This window comes from Manacus vitellinus, unplaced genomic scaffold (genome assembly GCF_001715985.3).
Source record: "Manacus vitellinus isolate BGI_N305 unplaced genomic scaffold, ASM171598v3 scaffold_6_pilon, whole genome shotgun sequence".
NCBI lineage: Eukaryota > Metazoa > Chordata > Aves > Passeriformes > Pipridae > Manacus > Manacus vitellinus.
The window spans coordinates 30,934,566-30,948,697 of NW_021940750.1; the positions used below are offsets into that span (position 1 = coordinate 30,934,566).

Here is a 14,132-nt window from a genome sequence, read left to right on the forward strand (position 1 = left end):
ACCTGGGGCACATACTATCCTGGCCACCTCCACAGAGCTCCTCCAGGGAGGCAGTGCCCAGCTCTGGCCAGGTGGTCCCTTGATTACAGAACAGAGGCTGCCTGGGGTTAAAGGCAGCCTTCACTTCCCACTGGAAACACACTGACCCGAAGAATACCCCTCCATCACGTCAGCATGCATTCAGAGAGCTCCTCTGGATGGGCATATTGCACAAGCTAGGTATAACTCAGTGCAGGACTGCCTCCGGATTTTACTGCTGCCTCTATACACCTCACCCAGGGTTTTGCCACTGGTGAGCAAGGTGGTCAACTCAGTGTGCAGGGTCAGAGCTCCTGGAATTACCCAACGCCATCAAATAGCACAGCACATGGTCTAATTCGCCACAACACATCCATATGCATGTGAAGATGTATGACAGGTGTAGTTGTATGCACAAATATTCCTATACCTCCTAGGGAAGTACAGAGCTAGATGCAGTGGTAGGGTGGTTTCACTCTTTGCTGAGGTGTACAGCAAAGGCTTCTCCATGAAATGGGATACCAGGGTAGATTATCCCCTGGTCTGCTTCAGCACAGCAATCTTGCTGTACTGGAACTGTGCTACAAACAAAAATAGGTCATTCTCCTAGGGCCCTTAACCCACTTGGGACCAATCTTTGCACATATAAGAATTATCTACATCCTTTCTAAGAGGAGAGGAAGGGCAAGAGGGATGCAAAAAGCATGTACGTGCTGACAAAGGGAGCATCTATATTTTGCTAAAGAGGAGGGAATTAATTATTGATCCAGCTGGACTCACACATTGAACTTGCTTGTCTGGAGTCTGTGTGCTTCCGATGCCGGCTGCAAAGCCAGCAGCCTGCAGAATCACATCCTGGCGTGGAGCGCCAGGGCTGCCTGGCTGGCAGCTCAGCACCAGCTGTGTCCACAGGGCAAGCATCAAGGACAGCCATGGTCTAGGTTAGTTAAAGATCACATTAGCTCCAGCCTCTGCTTCACACAGCCATCCATCTTACAGGCACAGGAGTCTCAGTGGACTAAAATAAACTGGTTTTCTACTACTTGTGCTTAAACTAAAGCCACACTCCTTAGTCCATGAGGTGTGAAAAGGTGGCACAGTGTATTTCTTTCAGTGGACATGTCTTTTAATAGTGTTAACCAGGCAGAGCTGGAGCTGAAAGTTGATCAGATGGAAGTTATGTTTGTACTTAATTTCCTAATCTCATTTACTCTGGAAACTATCCTGCTTCCCGGGCCCACCCCATGTCTGGGTAGGCCCTTTGTAAAGATGTGTTAGCATCTTGGGTATGGGGAAAAGGGATTCGGGGTGATAAAATTCAACAGCCTACCCTGGAAAGGCATGTTGGAAGAAAATGCACTCTGAAGACTGAAATCACCTCCTGAAGAAAGACAGGAAGGCCTTTTCTTAGTGCTGACCCAGCCTCAGCCATTCTTAGATCGTGCCAGGTGCCTCTTGGTCTGTTTAGAAGGAGCAGGTTAATGTTCCTCCAGTTACACCACTGGGGACTACGGACATACCTTCCCATCAGCTGTCTATGGCTCAGCTAAAGTTCAAGGACTGTGCATTCAGTGTGGGTCTAAGAAACTGGGGTACATCCTCCTGTGATTTCTGATGCTTCCCAACCCAGGGAACTTTCTGAAGACAACGTGCACCTTGCTCTCAATGAGCATGCTGGCTCATCTGGCTTTCTCCCTGCCAATACATAAAATAAAGAACATCTCAGGTGTTCTTTGTGACTGCACTGACCTCTGTGACCAAGGCAGTGTCACCTCAAAATCACCAGGTCCATCACATCCACCTCCTTTCTGACTTGCTGTACTGGCCCCACATGGCCAAAATATAAACATATTTTAAAAACAAACCAACAATCCAAAAAACACCACCAAAGAGTCCGAATGACAGTAATAGCAGGTTGGAAGAGGAGTTGAAAGTTGAGGTACTCATTTCTGTGACAAAAAGCACTCTGGGATTGAGGAATGATTTCCAAAGGGTGCAAACCTCACTGATTTTGTTGATTCATAAGTCAGCTGAACAAAGCACTGGGGAACACAGCATCCTACTTCAACAGTGGAACAGTCCATATGACCTGCTAGGATTTTTCCCTAGTTTTGGAAGGCTAAATCCTACCTTACCCACGATTAGTGGGAGTGATGATCACCTGCTTGATGGCTCTGTGAGCATGGAAGAGGTCCAGGCTGCTGCTGTGGGGGCAGCTGGGTTATAGGCTAAATGTCGTTCTCTTACATTTGTCTCCTCCTCACCTCCTCATGTCTTTAGCAGGTTTGCTCAGTTCCTAAGAAAAGTGCTTTGATGTTCAGTGAGATACTGAGCTGTAGCATATGTACCTTTTATTCTTCTTAGCAAAAACAGCTGTTAGAAGTGCCAACCTGTCATCTTGCTCCTTATTTAGTAGGTGCAAACAAACAAAACTATTTCAGAAGCAAAAATAAAGAAAACCCTACACGTGCTCAAGGAAGAACTTATGGTAAATTGCAGGCAATGCTTCAGCCACATAAATAGCATTCAGCTGCCGGAAAATCCCAAGGAAAAAGTCTGGGGTACATTACATAGGTGGGTGCAGACAGAAGCAATCCAGAAGCCCTGCAAATCCATGTGGAGTGCACAGTCCCTCAGTGACCTTTGTGCGGCCACAGAGCCGCGTCCTGGCGGCCACATCACTTCTGGACAGACTTGCATGCAAGCATCCCACAAGACAAATCAAGCCAACTTCATAGAATCACAGAATAATAGAATGGTTTGGTATGGATGCCATTCACTAGATCAGGTTCCTCAGGGCCCCCCATCCAGCCTGGCCTTGAACACTCGCGGGGATGAAGCATCCACAACTTTTCTGGGCAACCTGTTCCAGTGCTTCACCACTCTGTGAGTTAATGAATGTCTTCCCAACATCTAATCTAAACCTGCCCTCTTTCAGTTTAAAACCATTGCCCCTTGTCTTGTCATTACCTGACATAAAAGTCCCTCTCCCTCTTTTTTTATAAGCCCCCTTTATAGTACTGGAAGGTGCTATAAGGTCTCCCTGGAGCCTTCTCTTCTCCAGGCTGAATAACTTGAGCTTCCTCAGCCTGTCTTCATAGGAGAGGTGCTCCATTCCTCTGATCTTCGTGGTCCTTCCATCTCTCCTTGCCTTTCCTTACAGTAAGGAGCTAACCTGCTAGAGCCATAAGGACTTCCTTTCACAGCCAAGAAGGGCTTTCCCTAGTATCCGATGTGGTATAGCCAAAGCACAAAGTCTCATTTGTAGGCTGCTCTCTTCTCCTCCTCAAGGGAAGGTCATATCACAGGAGGTGAGGGTCTAAGCTAGTAGACCAGCTAGGTCTAAGCTAGTAAACCAACTACATGACAGGGCTGGCACAGGAAAAGCTGCCCAGTTCTGCAGGGTGCAACTAAGACCCACTCCACATGCTACAGCATGCTATGGCCAAAAAACCAATCTGCACCTGGAGACCACCAGCTCACCACATTTCACTGTGCCACAAGGGAGAAGAAGAGATTCAGACCATGACCAGTTTCCTCAGTCTTTTCAGTTTTCAGATGATCCTTGGAAATGGGCCATAGGATGAAAAACTAAATGCCTTCTCATCCCTCCACACTGACCTGCAGGAGAATTTCCTCCTCACTTCTATTGTGAGAATATTTTTAACCTCAAGTCAATGAGCAGGACACATCACGTGAGCTCATTTATGCCCCATGAGATGTGACTGCTATTTCACCTGTTTCCTGATTCAAGCCATGGCACTTGAAGACAGACAAATTTACCCCACTGGCCAAATTATGAAATCACAGAGAATTTCATCCAGCTCTTTCTAGGAATCAACAAAACTCTGAAGTAGAGGGATTAATAATACATGAAAACAACCAGTCATCCAACTTCATTTCAATTCCTTTATGAGTCATTGCACCAGACCTTCCAAACCTAATTTTCAGTTTCCAAGAATCTTCCTCATTAATTTCCAATCCTTTCCATAAGCTTATCAAACTGCATCTTAAAACCATTTATGTTTCTTGCCCTTACTAATAAATTAAGTCCTGTAATTCTTAAAGTGAATAAGAACCCAGAATATGATCATAATCAATTTATAAGTATTTGATCTTATAATTTAAAAACATTGCCAACTCTGCTTAATACTATTCCTCACCACCACCTCGCCAAATGCAATGAAGAGCAGGAACAGAAAGGTACAAACCCCACAGTTTGGGAAGAAAAAGCCCACAGCAGTAGTCTGGACTGCATCAGGGCTTGGATGACTAAATGTAATAAAAAACAAATTAGCACAAAGTGTCAGAAAAACAAAGGTATCACATGAGTTTGCAACACTGTGCAAGGCATCAGGCATCAGCATTTAGTTCACTACTGTCACCTCAGAGACTCAGTTTATGCAGGACTGATGAAAAGAAAGGGTAACCAGCACTTTCAGCATCAGAAGCCTTTGTTGGAGGCTTCTCACCCCCAAAAAATAGCTGTGCATAATCTTGCTTAGCTCTGCAACTATTTGAAGCAATGATTATTCATCATGATACAGGTGCTGGTTACCAATAATCTGCCTGAGTACTAACTTTCCATTTTCAGTTGTTTCCACAAGAAGAGCAAATGCCCAGTTCTGCCACTCAGCTTTTTGCACCACCTGGCACTGCACTGCCTGGTTGTGGGGGTCTGCACAGCCTTACCTTCATAGCATGCACCACAGCCTCTGGCTTCTGACCAACAGGGACATACCCTGTTGCAGGAGAAGATGCAAGATCAGATGTCATGCGACCCGGTCCCTGTTGAAATAAGAAAAGATATGCTTTAATTTTTTAATATCCAAAAAAAATTTGAGCACTGGTTTGTCTCAAATTCAATCCCCTTCATCTACCTGCAAAGACAAAAGACACCATCACCCCTTCCTCACAAGCCACTTGATTTAATGCCACTTAAGTGTACCATCACTCAGTCTAAATGCATTCAGGCAGGAGATCACCCTGGTTTAAAGCTAAATTGATTCAAGAAACATTTTTTTTGCTGCCTTAGGATAACTTTGTACAAGGACAAGATCAAACACTAGTCATCCTTCTAGACAAGGCAGTAAGGCAAACAAGATGATTTTCCAGCTTAAAACAGTCATTTCTAAGAAGCTGCATTTATGAAAAAAACAGTTGGCATAACTTCATTGCTTCTCTGGCAACGTTTTCCCATGGACATCAAGTACCAATCTTCAGCTACAGAGAAAATTGTGAAAGCAACCTTAAAACAAGCAGATGTCCAAACCTAATGTTGGTTGGGTTTGTTTCCAAAATGCTGGCCAGTCCTCCTGCATGAAGGGTCCCATTGGGAAAGATGCCGAAATTACATTCTACAAAAGATTTCTTGCTGTCCAACCAGCCTTGTAAGCACTTTTCATAGGGCTTTCCTTTTTTTTACAGGCATCCAGTTTGGATTATGAGAGACACAATATCTTTATTCAATGAGATGCACCCTGCCTGTCCCTAATATTTTTGCATCGCTTTGTAGCACTGGGAGAAATCAACAATGAAGTCATTGACCAAACTTGTATTTAGTCTTCACATCCTTTAGGAAACACAAAGAATTATTATACTTGGGGGCCTCTGAAAGCAAATTAGGATGGCAGAGCGGCATGTAGCACCATCCCAGGAATGCTTTCACATACAACACACGAGACGCTCAGTTCTTGTCTTTGCCCTGTTTAAAAACACAGCATGTTTTATGCTTTGTCTCATCATTTTGCCTTCTATGCAAGCTAGCTATGCCAGAAGAATCATAGAATAATAGAATCATAGAATGGTTTGAGTTGGAAGGCACCTTAAAGGTCATCTAGTTCCACCCCCCCTGCCATGGGCATGGATGCCATTCACAAGATCAGGTTGCTCAGGGCCCCATCCAGCCTGGCCTTGAACACTTGCAGGGAAGGGATGGAGCATCCACAACTGCTCTAAGCAACCTGTTCCAGCGCCTCACCACCCTCACACTAAAGGAGGACCAATGGAGGGGCACTTCATCACCTCTCATTCTTCCAAATGGTTGAAGTTGTAGGGGCCTTTTTACCAATAAAAGTGTTTGTGTGCATATATTAAAGAAAAATATGGGCTAATCCATTAGGCTACAGACAAAAAGGCATGGAGCTTTTCAAGCCCTGGCCACTGATCTGTGCTTAACCCACATCATGACCGACAGCCATTTACTCATAATAGCAAACTTCATGAACTGATTTGCTGGTGATATAAAAACTTCCTTCTGAGAGGAAGGCATCTCAGAAAAAGGAAAGTTAGACTTACTAATCCCACAATAATTCTCCAAGGTTATTTAACAGATTGGGAAAGCAGAGAGACCCAGAGACGCTCACATGGTTCTGGACCTGCTGGCAGAGGGTTACAGCTTGTTGGAGCTGTGCCCACCTGGGGACATGTCCTCAGCAACCCCATCCATAACATCACACAGAAGAGGCAGAGGCTGGGGATGGAGCATTAAGGGCTGGATCCAGCCAGTCCACAACTGGCTGCAACTTAAGACTGCAAAATGGGTTAAAAATTTCTCGTGGGGCTGGTAAATGCAACAGAGTCCTTTCAGAATCAGCATCTCACAGAGGTCAAAGACACCAATACAGGTGTAATTACTCTGATTTCATCATGAAAGCTGCTTTCTTTCCAACAGTGACCAGAATCATGACAACTGAAAGCAGAATATTCACGAGTTTGTGATACTTGATATGGATCTTCCCCCATGGCCCTTTTCACAAGTATCACAGGAAATACCAAGGAAAGGTCTAACATCCAATATTTCTTCAGAGTTGAGAGTAATTTGACAAAGTAAAAGGAATTCTGTTGGATACTGCTGCTGACAACATTTTAAATACAGTTTTCTGGCCAAACCAGAGTAGATCACAAAGTCTCCTGTATGACAGGCAGCACTAGTTTCTCCTCACAGAATTGAAGTCACTAATGAGCTACAAAGCACTTCTATGATCGCAATCACTCTCAAAATTATTACAGAATACAAATGAAACCAGAATGATTAGAGAGAAATGTTTTCTAAAGAGCTTGATCATACCTAACCAATCACCATACTGACAAGATAAAAGTAATCCTTGCAAGCACAGTGATGCACTGGATATATTTTATCACACAAAAAACATTCAAAGTGTCACCCTTCTTCTCAGACAAGTGGTTGAAATCACACAAGGCCAATCAATTGAGCAGCCTGTGAACACAGGTAGAGGATTTGACTGAAGAAGGGAAAAATAATGTTAAAGAATGAAGGATGCAGCAAAAGAGGTAGACCCAAAACTTGCAGTCAGAGTCTAAGTGACAGATTACTTCATTTCTAAAATAGGCATGATCCTTGATCCTTAGCTTGGAAGCCAAAACCCCCAGCCAACTGAAACAGATGTCCAAATTGCTGAGTGCAGTCGTCAGCAATGGCAAGTGCACCACACAGCCATGCCACTGCCTGCTGTGCCCCAAGCCACAGAGACCTTACCACCATGCCAGGTTGTTGCTACAAAAGGCCAAACATGCACACAAAGAAAATGGGGGAGCAAGCAAGGATCTCACCAACATTCCTGCTCTTTGCAACTGTAGGATGCAACCAGAAAAAGCAACCAGCATGCTAAGGCTGGCTTAATATTTATGACCGCACTTAGTGTTTTTGTGCAGCTGAGCTCTTAGGAAAGGCTCTTTCTGGAGACACAAGGAGCTGGCATTTTTTAAAGGGGGTTGGTGCTTCATTCCCACTGATTTCAGTGTGGTCCACAAAAAAAAAAGCTTCAGCCAGACTCCTATCAGCTTCCTGCACAGTGGCACACATAAAGGAGGCCAGAACAGACAGGACTGCAGTCAGCAAGGAAAGAAATGACAACATATCCAGCAGGATGCACGGCCAGCCTTTGGAGGATGGAGGAGAGGAAAATGGGCAGAGTTCACCGATACTGTTAGCTGAAGGGGAGGAAATGGAAGGAATTGGAGATAAGGTCAAGGTTACTATACTGGAAAACTGCCAACACTGGGAGAAGGGAGGGAATGGGAAGAAAGAGGAGGATGTGTATTTTGCCCAGCAGGAAACCAGCTGAGGTGAAACTCAGGGGAGAGGGAACCAGAGATCAGAGATATGAGATTGGAAGAAGAGCAGGAGGGCAGGGGAAATCTCCAGGAGTCAGCATTAAGGCAGTAGGTGAAATTGCACAGATGGAGGGGATTCCTCATGCCTAAAACAGATGCATTTGGAAACTGGGTAAGAATTACCACAGCTGCACCCCAGCACTCTAACTCAGCTAATCTGAAGACATCCATCACTGCAGAAACCCATGCCCTTCCTGTTCCCTATAGCTGACATTTTCACAGCCATGGGAACACAACTGACTCAGCACCCTGACAGACAATAATAGCAAGGTTAATCTGGTTACATCCCAAGAAGAAGAAATTGTCCATTTAGGCAAAAAGCAATATGGTGGGTTTTGGGGTATGCATCACTCTCAGTTTCCTCTCCCTGTCTAGTTATCTCAAAGACACCATCTTTTTATGGACATATGGCTTTTCCACTTGCTAAAGTTTTCATAGTGTTTGGTAGCTCAGAGATGGTTCAGTCTTCAACTTCAGACATGTGGCTGAGGCACCACATAATTATATAAATGAATGGTGCTACAAGACAGCTCAGAAATCACCAAAGAGGATGCCATTAAAATTTATAATGAAGTTGTTGAGAAATAGCATCCCCCTTTCTGCTTCAGCCACAGCCACAGTCACCCCACTAAAAAGAAGAGCTGCTCAGTGGTGAGACCACCAGTCTAATTAAGGTGGGGGGTGAGGAGGCGTCCAGGTCAGGACTCTGAGCTCCAAAGCACTTGGAGCAAGCACCTGTCTTCCCTATGCACAGGGTTTGTTGACCACTGCACCCTGAAGGCCCAAAGATACTTCTCCAAGAAACATTTTAAGTAGCAAAAGTCCTAGGGAAGCAGAGGCTTGGAGCCCTGTGTGATCCATCCAATGCTTCTTTGGCAAGTTGGTGCTTTTGCTTCTCTGCAGATCACTGTGGCTGTTCAGAACATTCAAGACTGTTGTAGCATGGATCTCTGATAAGTTCAGCTCTGGAAACAACAGCCCTATCTCTGCTGCCAGGATGGTTCTGGGACTGCAGTGTCCTGAGAGGATCCTGGTGAAGCTTTTTGCATCCCTCATGGGAGGCCAGTGCCAAGTACCCCCATATTCAGGCCCCCTCCCACTGGGGAAACAGCAACAAGAGCTATTCCTTTGTGACCTCTGTGCAGACAGCAGTACTGAAGCACCACTGAACACATTCTCCTTTCAGCCCTTGCCTGCTCCTCCATTTCAAGCACATCAGTGCCAGATATTTGGTGGTATTAGTGATGGGACCAATGCACTTCTCAGAGCTTACTGTTCCCACACGCCATCAGTCCCCTCCTCATTCCACCAACCCCATATTGTGCATGCCCAAACCACAAATCCATCAAAGAAGCTAAATTCTGTTCCAGACCCTCCCAGAAACCTCTCACTGGAGCCTACTGGGCTTGTGGTTCAGCCTCCAAGTCTGTAAGGAGATTCACAGTCCAGCTGTATCACTGACTAAGAAGAGAGAGAACCTCTGCAGATTCTTATGCCAGAGCATTCTTGAAGCTATATGCTACACACAGGGGTAAGTTTCCCAGTTCTCTATTGCTAGAATGATGTTTGATCCACTGACAGCCTCCAATCCAAAGCAGAAAACAAAGCAAATCAAACTAGCCCCATTCCCTGCCCCAGCCAAGAACCCAAAGTTCATCAGCAAAGTAACAGTGCTAATGTTAGAAAGGAAATCCAAAGACCACAAATACTGTCAATGATCCTTTTTAGTCTGACACCAAAAAATGAAGAGCAGAGGCTTCAACTTGCAGCTGCTGGAAAACGTCTTGCTGTACCAAGCCACAATGTCATTACCAGTGTCTAAGACCAAGTTGCCTAATGAGTCCTTGCTGGCTCTCTCTAGTTGCATGGGATATGGTCCAGCACAGATGTGACAAGCACTGCCATCAATACTCCCTTCCTATGTGTCTGGAGGAACAAAATTAATAAGAGCCTTTGTAATAGGGCACACTGCAAAGTCCCGATAATGACACCCCTCCACAGAGGTAAAGTAAGGCTTAATAACAGTGGGAATGCTTCGGAACCCAAGAAGAAAAGAGCCTAACTAGGGACGACAGGTGTCTGCTCTTTTAGAAGTTTTGAATTGGAAATCTAAAAAAGAACAAAGAAATTGTGATAAACAATTTCTCCTTCATTCCTCCAGGGACCTGAAAAGACATGAGACCTTGGTCCTGCCATCAGTTTTCAATCACTTTCTGCTCAATTATATTCTATCTTTTAATGACACCCTCTCCTACCTCAGCTCCAAGAGAGCTATTTTTGATCTGCAGAAAGGCTGCAAAAACTAAGTTTCAAAACCCAGAGGAGAACATCATGCCGATTTTACTTCAGCTAACAGGCACAGCCCAGGTACTGAGGATGCTTCAGATCAACGTGGAGCATACAAGCAAACGTTAATGCTTCTGAACCTCACGTCATCTCCTTGCCTTCTATAAATGTTTGTCTACCATTTCAAAAAATAAGCAGATATTTAGAATTCAAACCTGATTAAATAAGCCACACTTTTCTAATGGCATACCTCAGACAACATTAAAGCTTAATGGAATCATATCAGACACTGTGAAGTTTTTATTGCCAAGACAGAACACAGAAAATTACATTACATCAGGCACTGCCAGACAACTCACAATAAAGTTCCCAGGCACATCTATTTATCTCACAGTGGTTTTGTTTGCCGTCTGCTGGCCCAGGTTTGAATTATACTTGGACCCTTCCTTAGCACCTGTCACCATCCAGGTGTTTCACGTAAATAGAAATGTCAGTGCCACTCTGCAAATTAGGAACTGTTAAGGGACAAGCAGGAGGCAGTAACATGCTGACAGTTCATGGAAAGTGGGTGGCAGAGCTGGATAGTACCATGGAAAGGCGCCATGTCTGGCACCCAAGTCCGGGTGTGCTGACAGAATGGGGGGCCCAGCACATTTTGTTTTTTTGAATAGTGCATGTGGCTGCAAGTTTAAGGAAACACCTGGAGCAGCTCCAGCCAGACATTGCTGGGGGCAGATGGGAAAAACTGGCAGCAAAATCAAGGACTGAGAGCACAAGGCCACTCTGGCATGGGAGAAGGAACGCACCAAAACCCTGAAGCATGATGTCCCCATCAGAAAAGCAGCACAGGCAGCACCAAAGGCAAGCACTGGGCTCACACAGACTGATGGTCCATTCAGAAAGAGGTATCTCCCTTCACACAGAGATGAGTGGCATTTCTGGGCAGTCACACACAAAAAATATCTCCTATTACCACCAGCCTGAGAAATTCCCTGGGCCCCACAAAGGCAGATCAAACCCCCTCATTGTTTTGCAGCCCGAGCCACATTTCCTGTCCTCTGTTGCCTTGCAGCTGCAGAGGGTTGATGTCTGAAACAAAGCGCCGGTGCCGCGCGGCGTTGAAGCGTGACATGACTCTGGGCTGACATTTTGCCCTCCCTTCCTTCAGAGTCCTTTTCCTCTCTGTTGCATCTTTGCATGCCCGTGGCAGCTCTGCCATTGCCACCATGAGTGGTGCTCCAGCTCCTCTCACAGTCCTGCAGGGACAAGGCTCCCTGATGGCACCCTGGCAGCAGCCCCAGGGCTCCTTGCTGGCTACAATAAGATTTCCTGGAGGCACAAAGAAGCGTTGGCTCCTCTGCAAATCACACCATGCAAAGAACAGCCTTTTTGCCACCCTGCTGCAGAGATGCCAGACGTCTGATCTCTGAGCATGGGACACCATCACGAGAGCCAGGGAGCACCCAGGTCCTTTTTGTGTCCTGTCTGCCTTGCAGATGATCCAAAGAGATGATGACACTTGGTTATTGTTATTCCATGCCTACTGTGCAGAAAGCCTGCCAGTATCCAGCTCAAAACAAACCACCAGTTCCCTTCTTGTGGGTTTAAATGGCTGCACAGCCCTACATTCCCAAAGACACAGTGGGCTGCCTTGCAGCTGCGAGCACTTGACACTGTGCCACCCTGCCACCAGGCACACCAGAAGAAACATGTGGAAGATCCCACAGACAGCTGCAGCTGCCCAGCACAACATAGGTCCCAGCCACCAATGGGAGTGAGTGCAGAGCCATCAGCAGTCTGTATTAGCATCTTCCCTATCAAATCAAGGGACTTTATTGCAGATGCTAATCTCCTTTGGCATTACTTAATTTGCTGCCTTTAATCGTAGAGAGCAGCTGGTCATGTAAACATTCAAATTCCATGAATTAACTGCTGGGTCCACACAGGAGGCAGACAGAGCCAGTCTGCATAGCTCAGCCACCTCCTGCATCATCGTGGTCTTCCTGCATGTCTGCTTAAGTAAGAAAAAGGGCTTACATGGCACTTTCTGATTAATAATGAAAAAAATTAACTGTTTCATTGCTTTCTCAGCACAAACATCATGGACACCTGACAAAAGAATAGCCCTTCTCCCCAGCAGGCATGTATGGGCTGTGCTAGGGCACTGAAGGGAAAGGAAGATTTTGGGGACTGTCCCAAGCAGAAAACAAAGTCAGGACATTGTTTGCAACTGGATGTCATTAAAAACAGGAAGGGTTTCTTTTCTCAGTACCACACACTCACAGAAGATCTCGGCTCCAGGCTCGGGACAATCCTTAGTGCATGCACAGCTGGTGAGCCAGCTTCCTCCAGCATTGGTAGGGGAGAGGAGGGCGGTCACTGTATGGGTTGGTAACAGCCCCGGGGAGCTGGGGTAGGTGCACACTGGTAAAACACCCCACCAACAGCTTCAGCTGCCCCCTCAGACGGTGAAATTATTGCCAAAATGACATATTCAGAGCAGTTGCAGCCCATAACTACCTGACACAAGTGAACAGAACAAGAACAAGTCTGTCCGGACAAAGCAAGCCCACGCTTGTACCAGCAGACAAGTGCACTAACTCTGACTGACTCACAGGGGCACTGTCAGCGTAAGGATTTTGAGAGGTGCTACTTCTTTTAATAAAAGAACATCAAGCAAGTTTGTTTTCAGAAGGAAACAGTGGATATTTTTAATACTTTTCTGATTTTGAAGCAAATCTGATTTGGGGATGGCCCAGGTGAAAGCCTCTGGGTGGGTAGAGGATGCATGCAGACACAGGAGGATACCTGCCCACACCTGTATTACCCTTCCATGTTTCCATTTCAGCCTGGCTGCCCTCCCAGGCCTGGGGCAGAGCAAGGGTCTGCTGTGCCCCTGCCTCTTCCTTGACCCGTTTCCAGTCCCACACAAATGCATGTGACAAGTAAGCATGAGAACCTACAGCAGATCCTCAAAGCAGATGCATTTTTTTTGCCTCCTGTGGATATCTGTAAAGGCAGATTATGGATACAGTCTGTCAGTGCCTCTTTTGCTCATCAAATCCCCAAACTTTGTCTTTGGCAAACTTTGTACAGGTTGGCTGTCATGGGGAAAAAAGCAACCTGCCGCTCAGAGCCTCTGGAATAACAGCTGATGAAGGGCAGCTGCCTTCAAAAATGGATCAGCTTGTTCTCAGCTGCTGGTAATACACTCTGAAGCTTTCCAATAGCACTCCCCAGTCACAAATGGTGACAAACCTTTCATTTTACTTTCCCTTCCACAGCCACTGTTGCTGCAGCAGCAAATTAGCTGCCTTGAATTTCTCTCTTTGTCTGCTCAATAGCATCCTGGTGGTATCAATGAAGCTGGTGGGAAGGAGCTTCTGCCTTCTGCCATCATTGTTCCTCAATCATTGTTTCCCCCTGCCTAAAAAGGGACCATGGCCATCACCACTGTGGGAAGGTGAGAAACCAGCTTGGGGTCGTCCTCCAATGCACTGGCAACACTCAGCTCACCTGACAGCCACAGGGATGGGGCACAGGGATAGGAGAAGGCAGGGGGACCATCAGAGCACTGCACAGGATGGGCTTGGTGGAGCAACAGAAGGAGCTGAAGACATTTTGAGAGCCACAATGAGATGCTAAAGACACAAAGGCAGTCCTGGGGATGGCAGAGGCACCAACCAGCCCAG

At 46.0% G+C, this 14,132-nt stretch overlaps 1 protein-coding gene across 1 annotated transcript in view; it reads right to left on the bottom strand.

The window, feature by feature from the left end:
- The window catches only part of CCDC85C (coiled-coil domain containing 85C), a 44,935-nt gene that overhangs the window by 7,621 nt on the left and 23,182 nt on the right, over window positions 1–14,132 (bottom strand). The window contains exon 4 of the mRNA XM_029964144.1: window positions 4,711–4,806. Coding sequence (XP_029820004.1) covers window positions 4,711–4,806 — 96 coding nt within the window. The remainder of the gene's footprint in view (window positions 1–4,710; window positions 4,807–14,132) is intronic.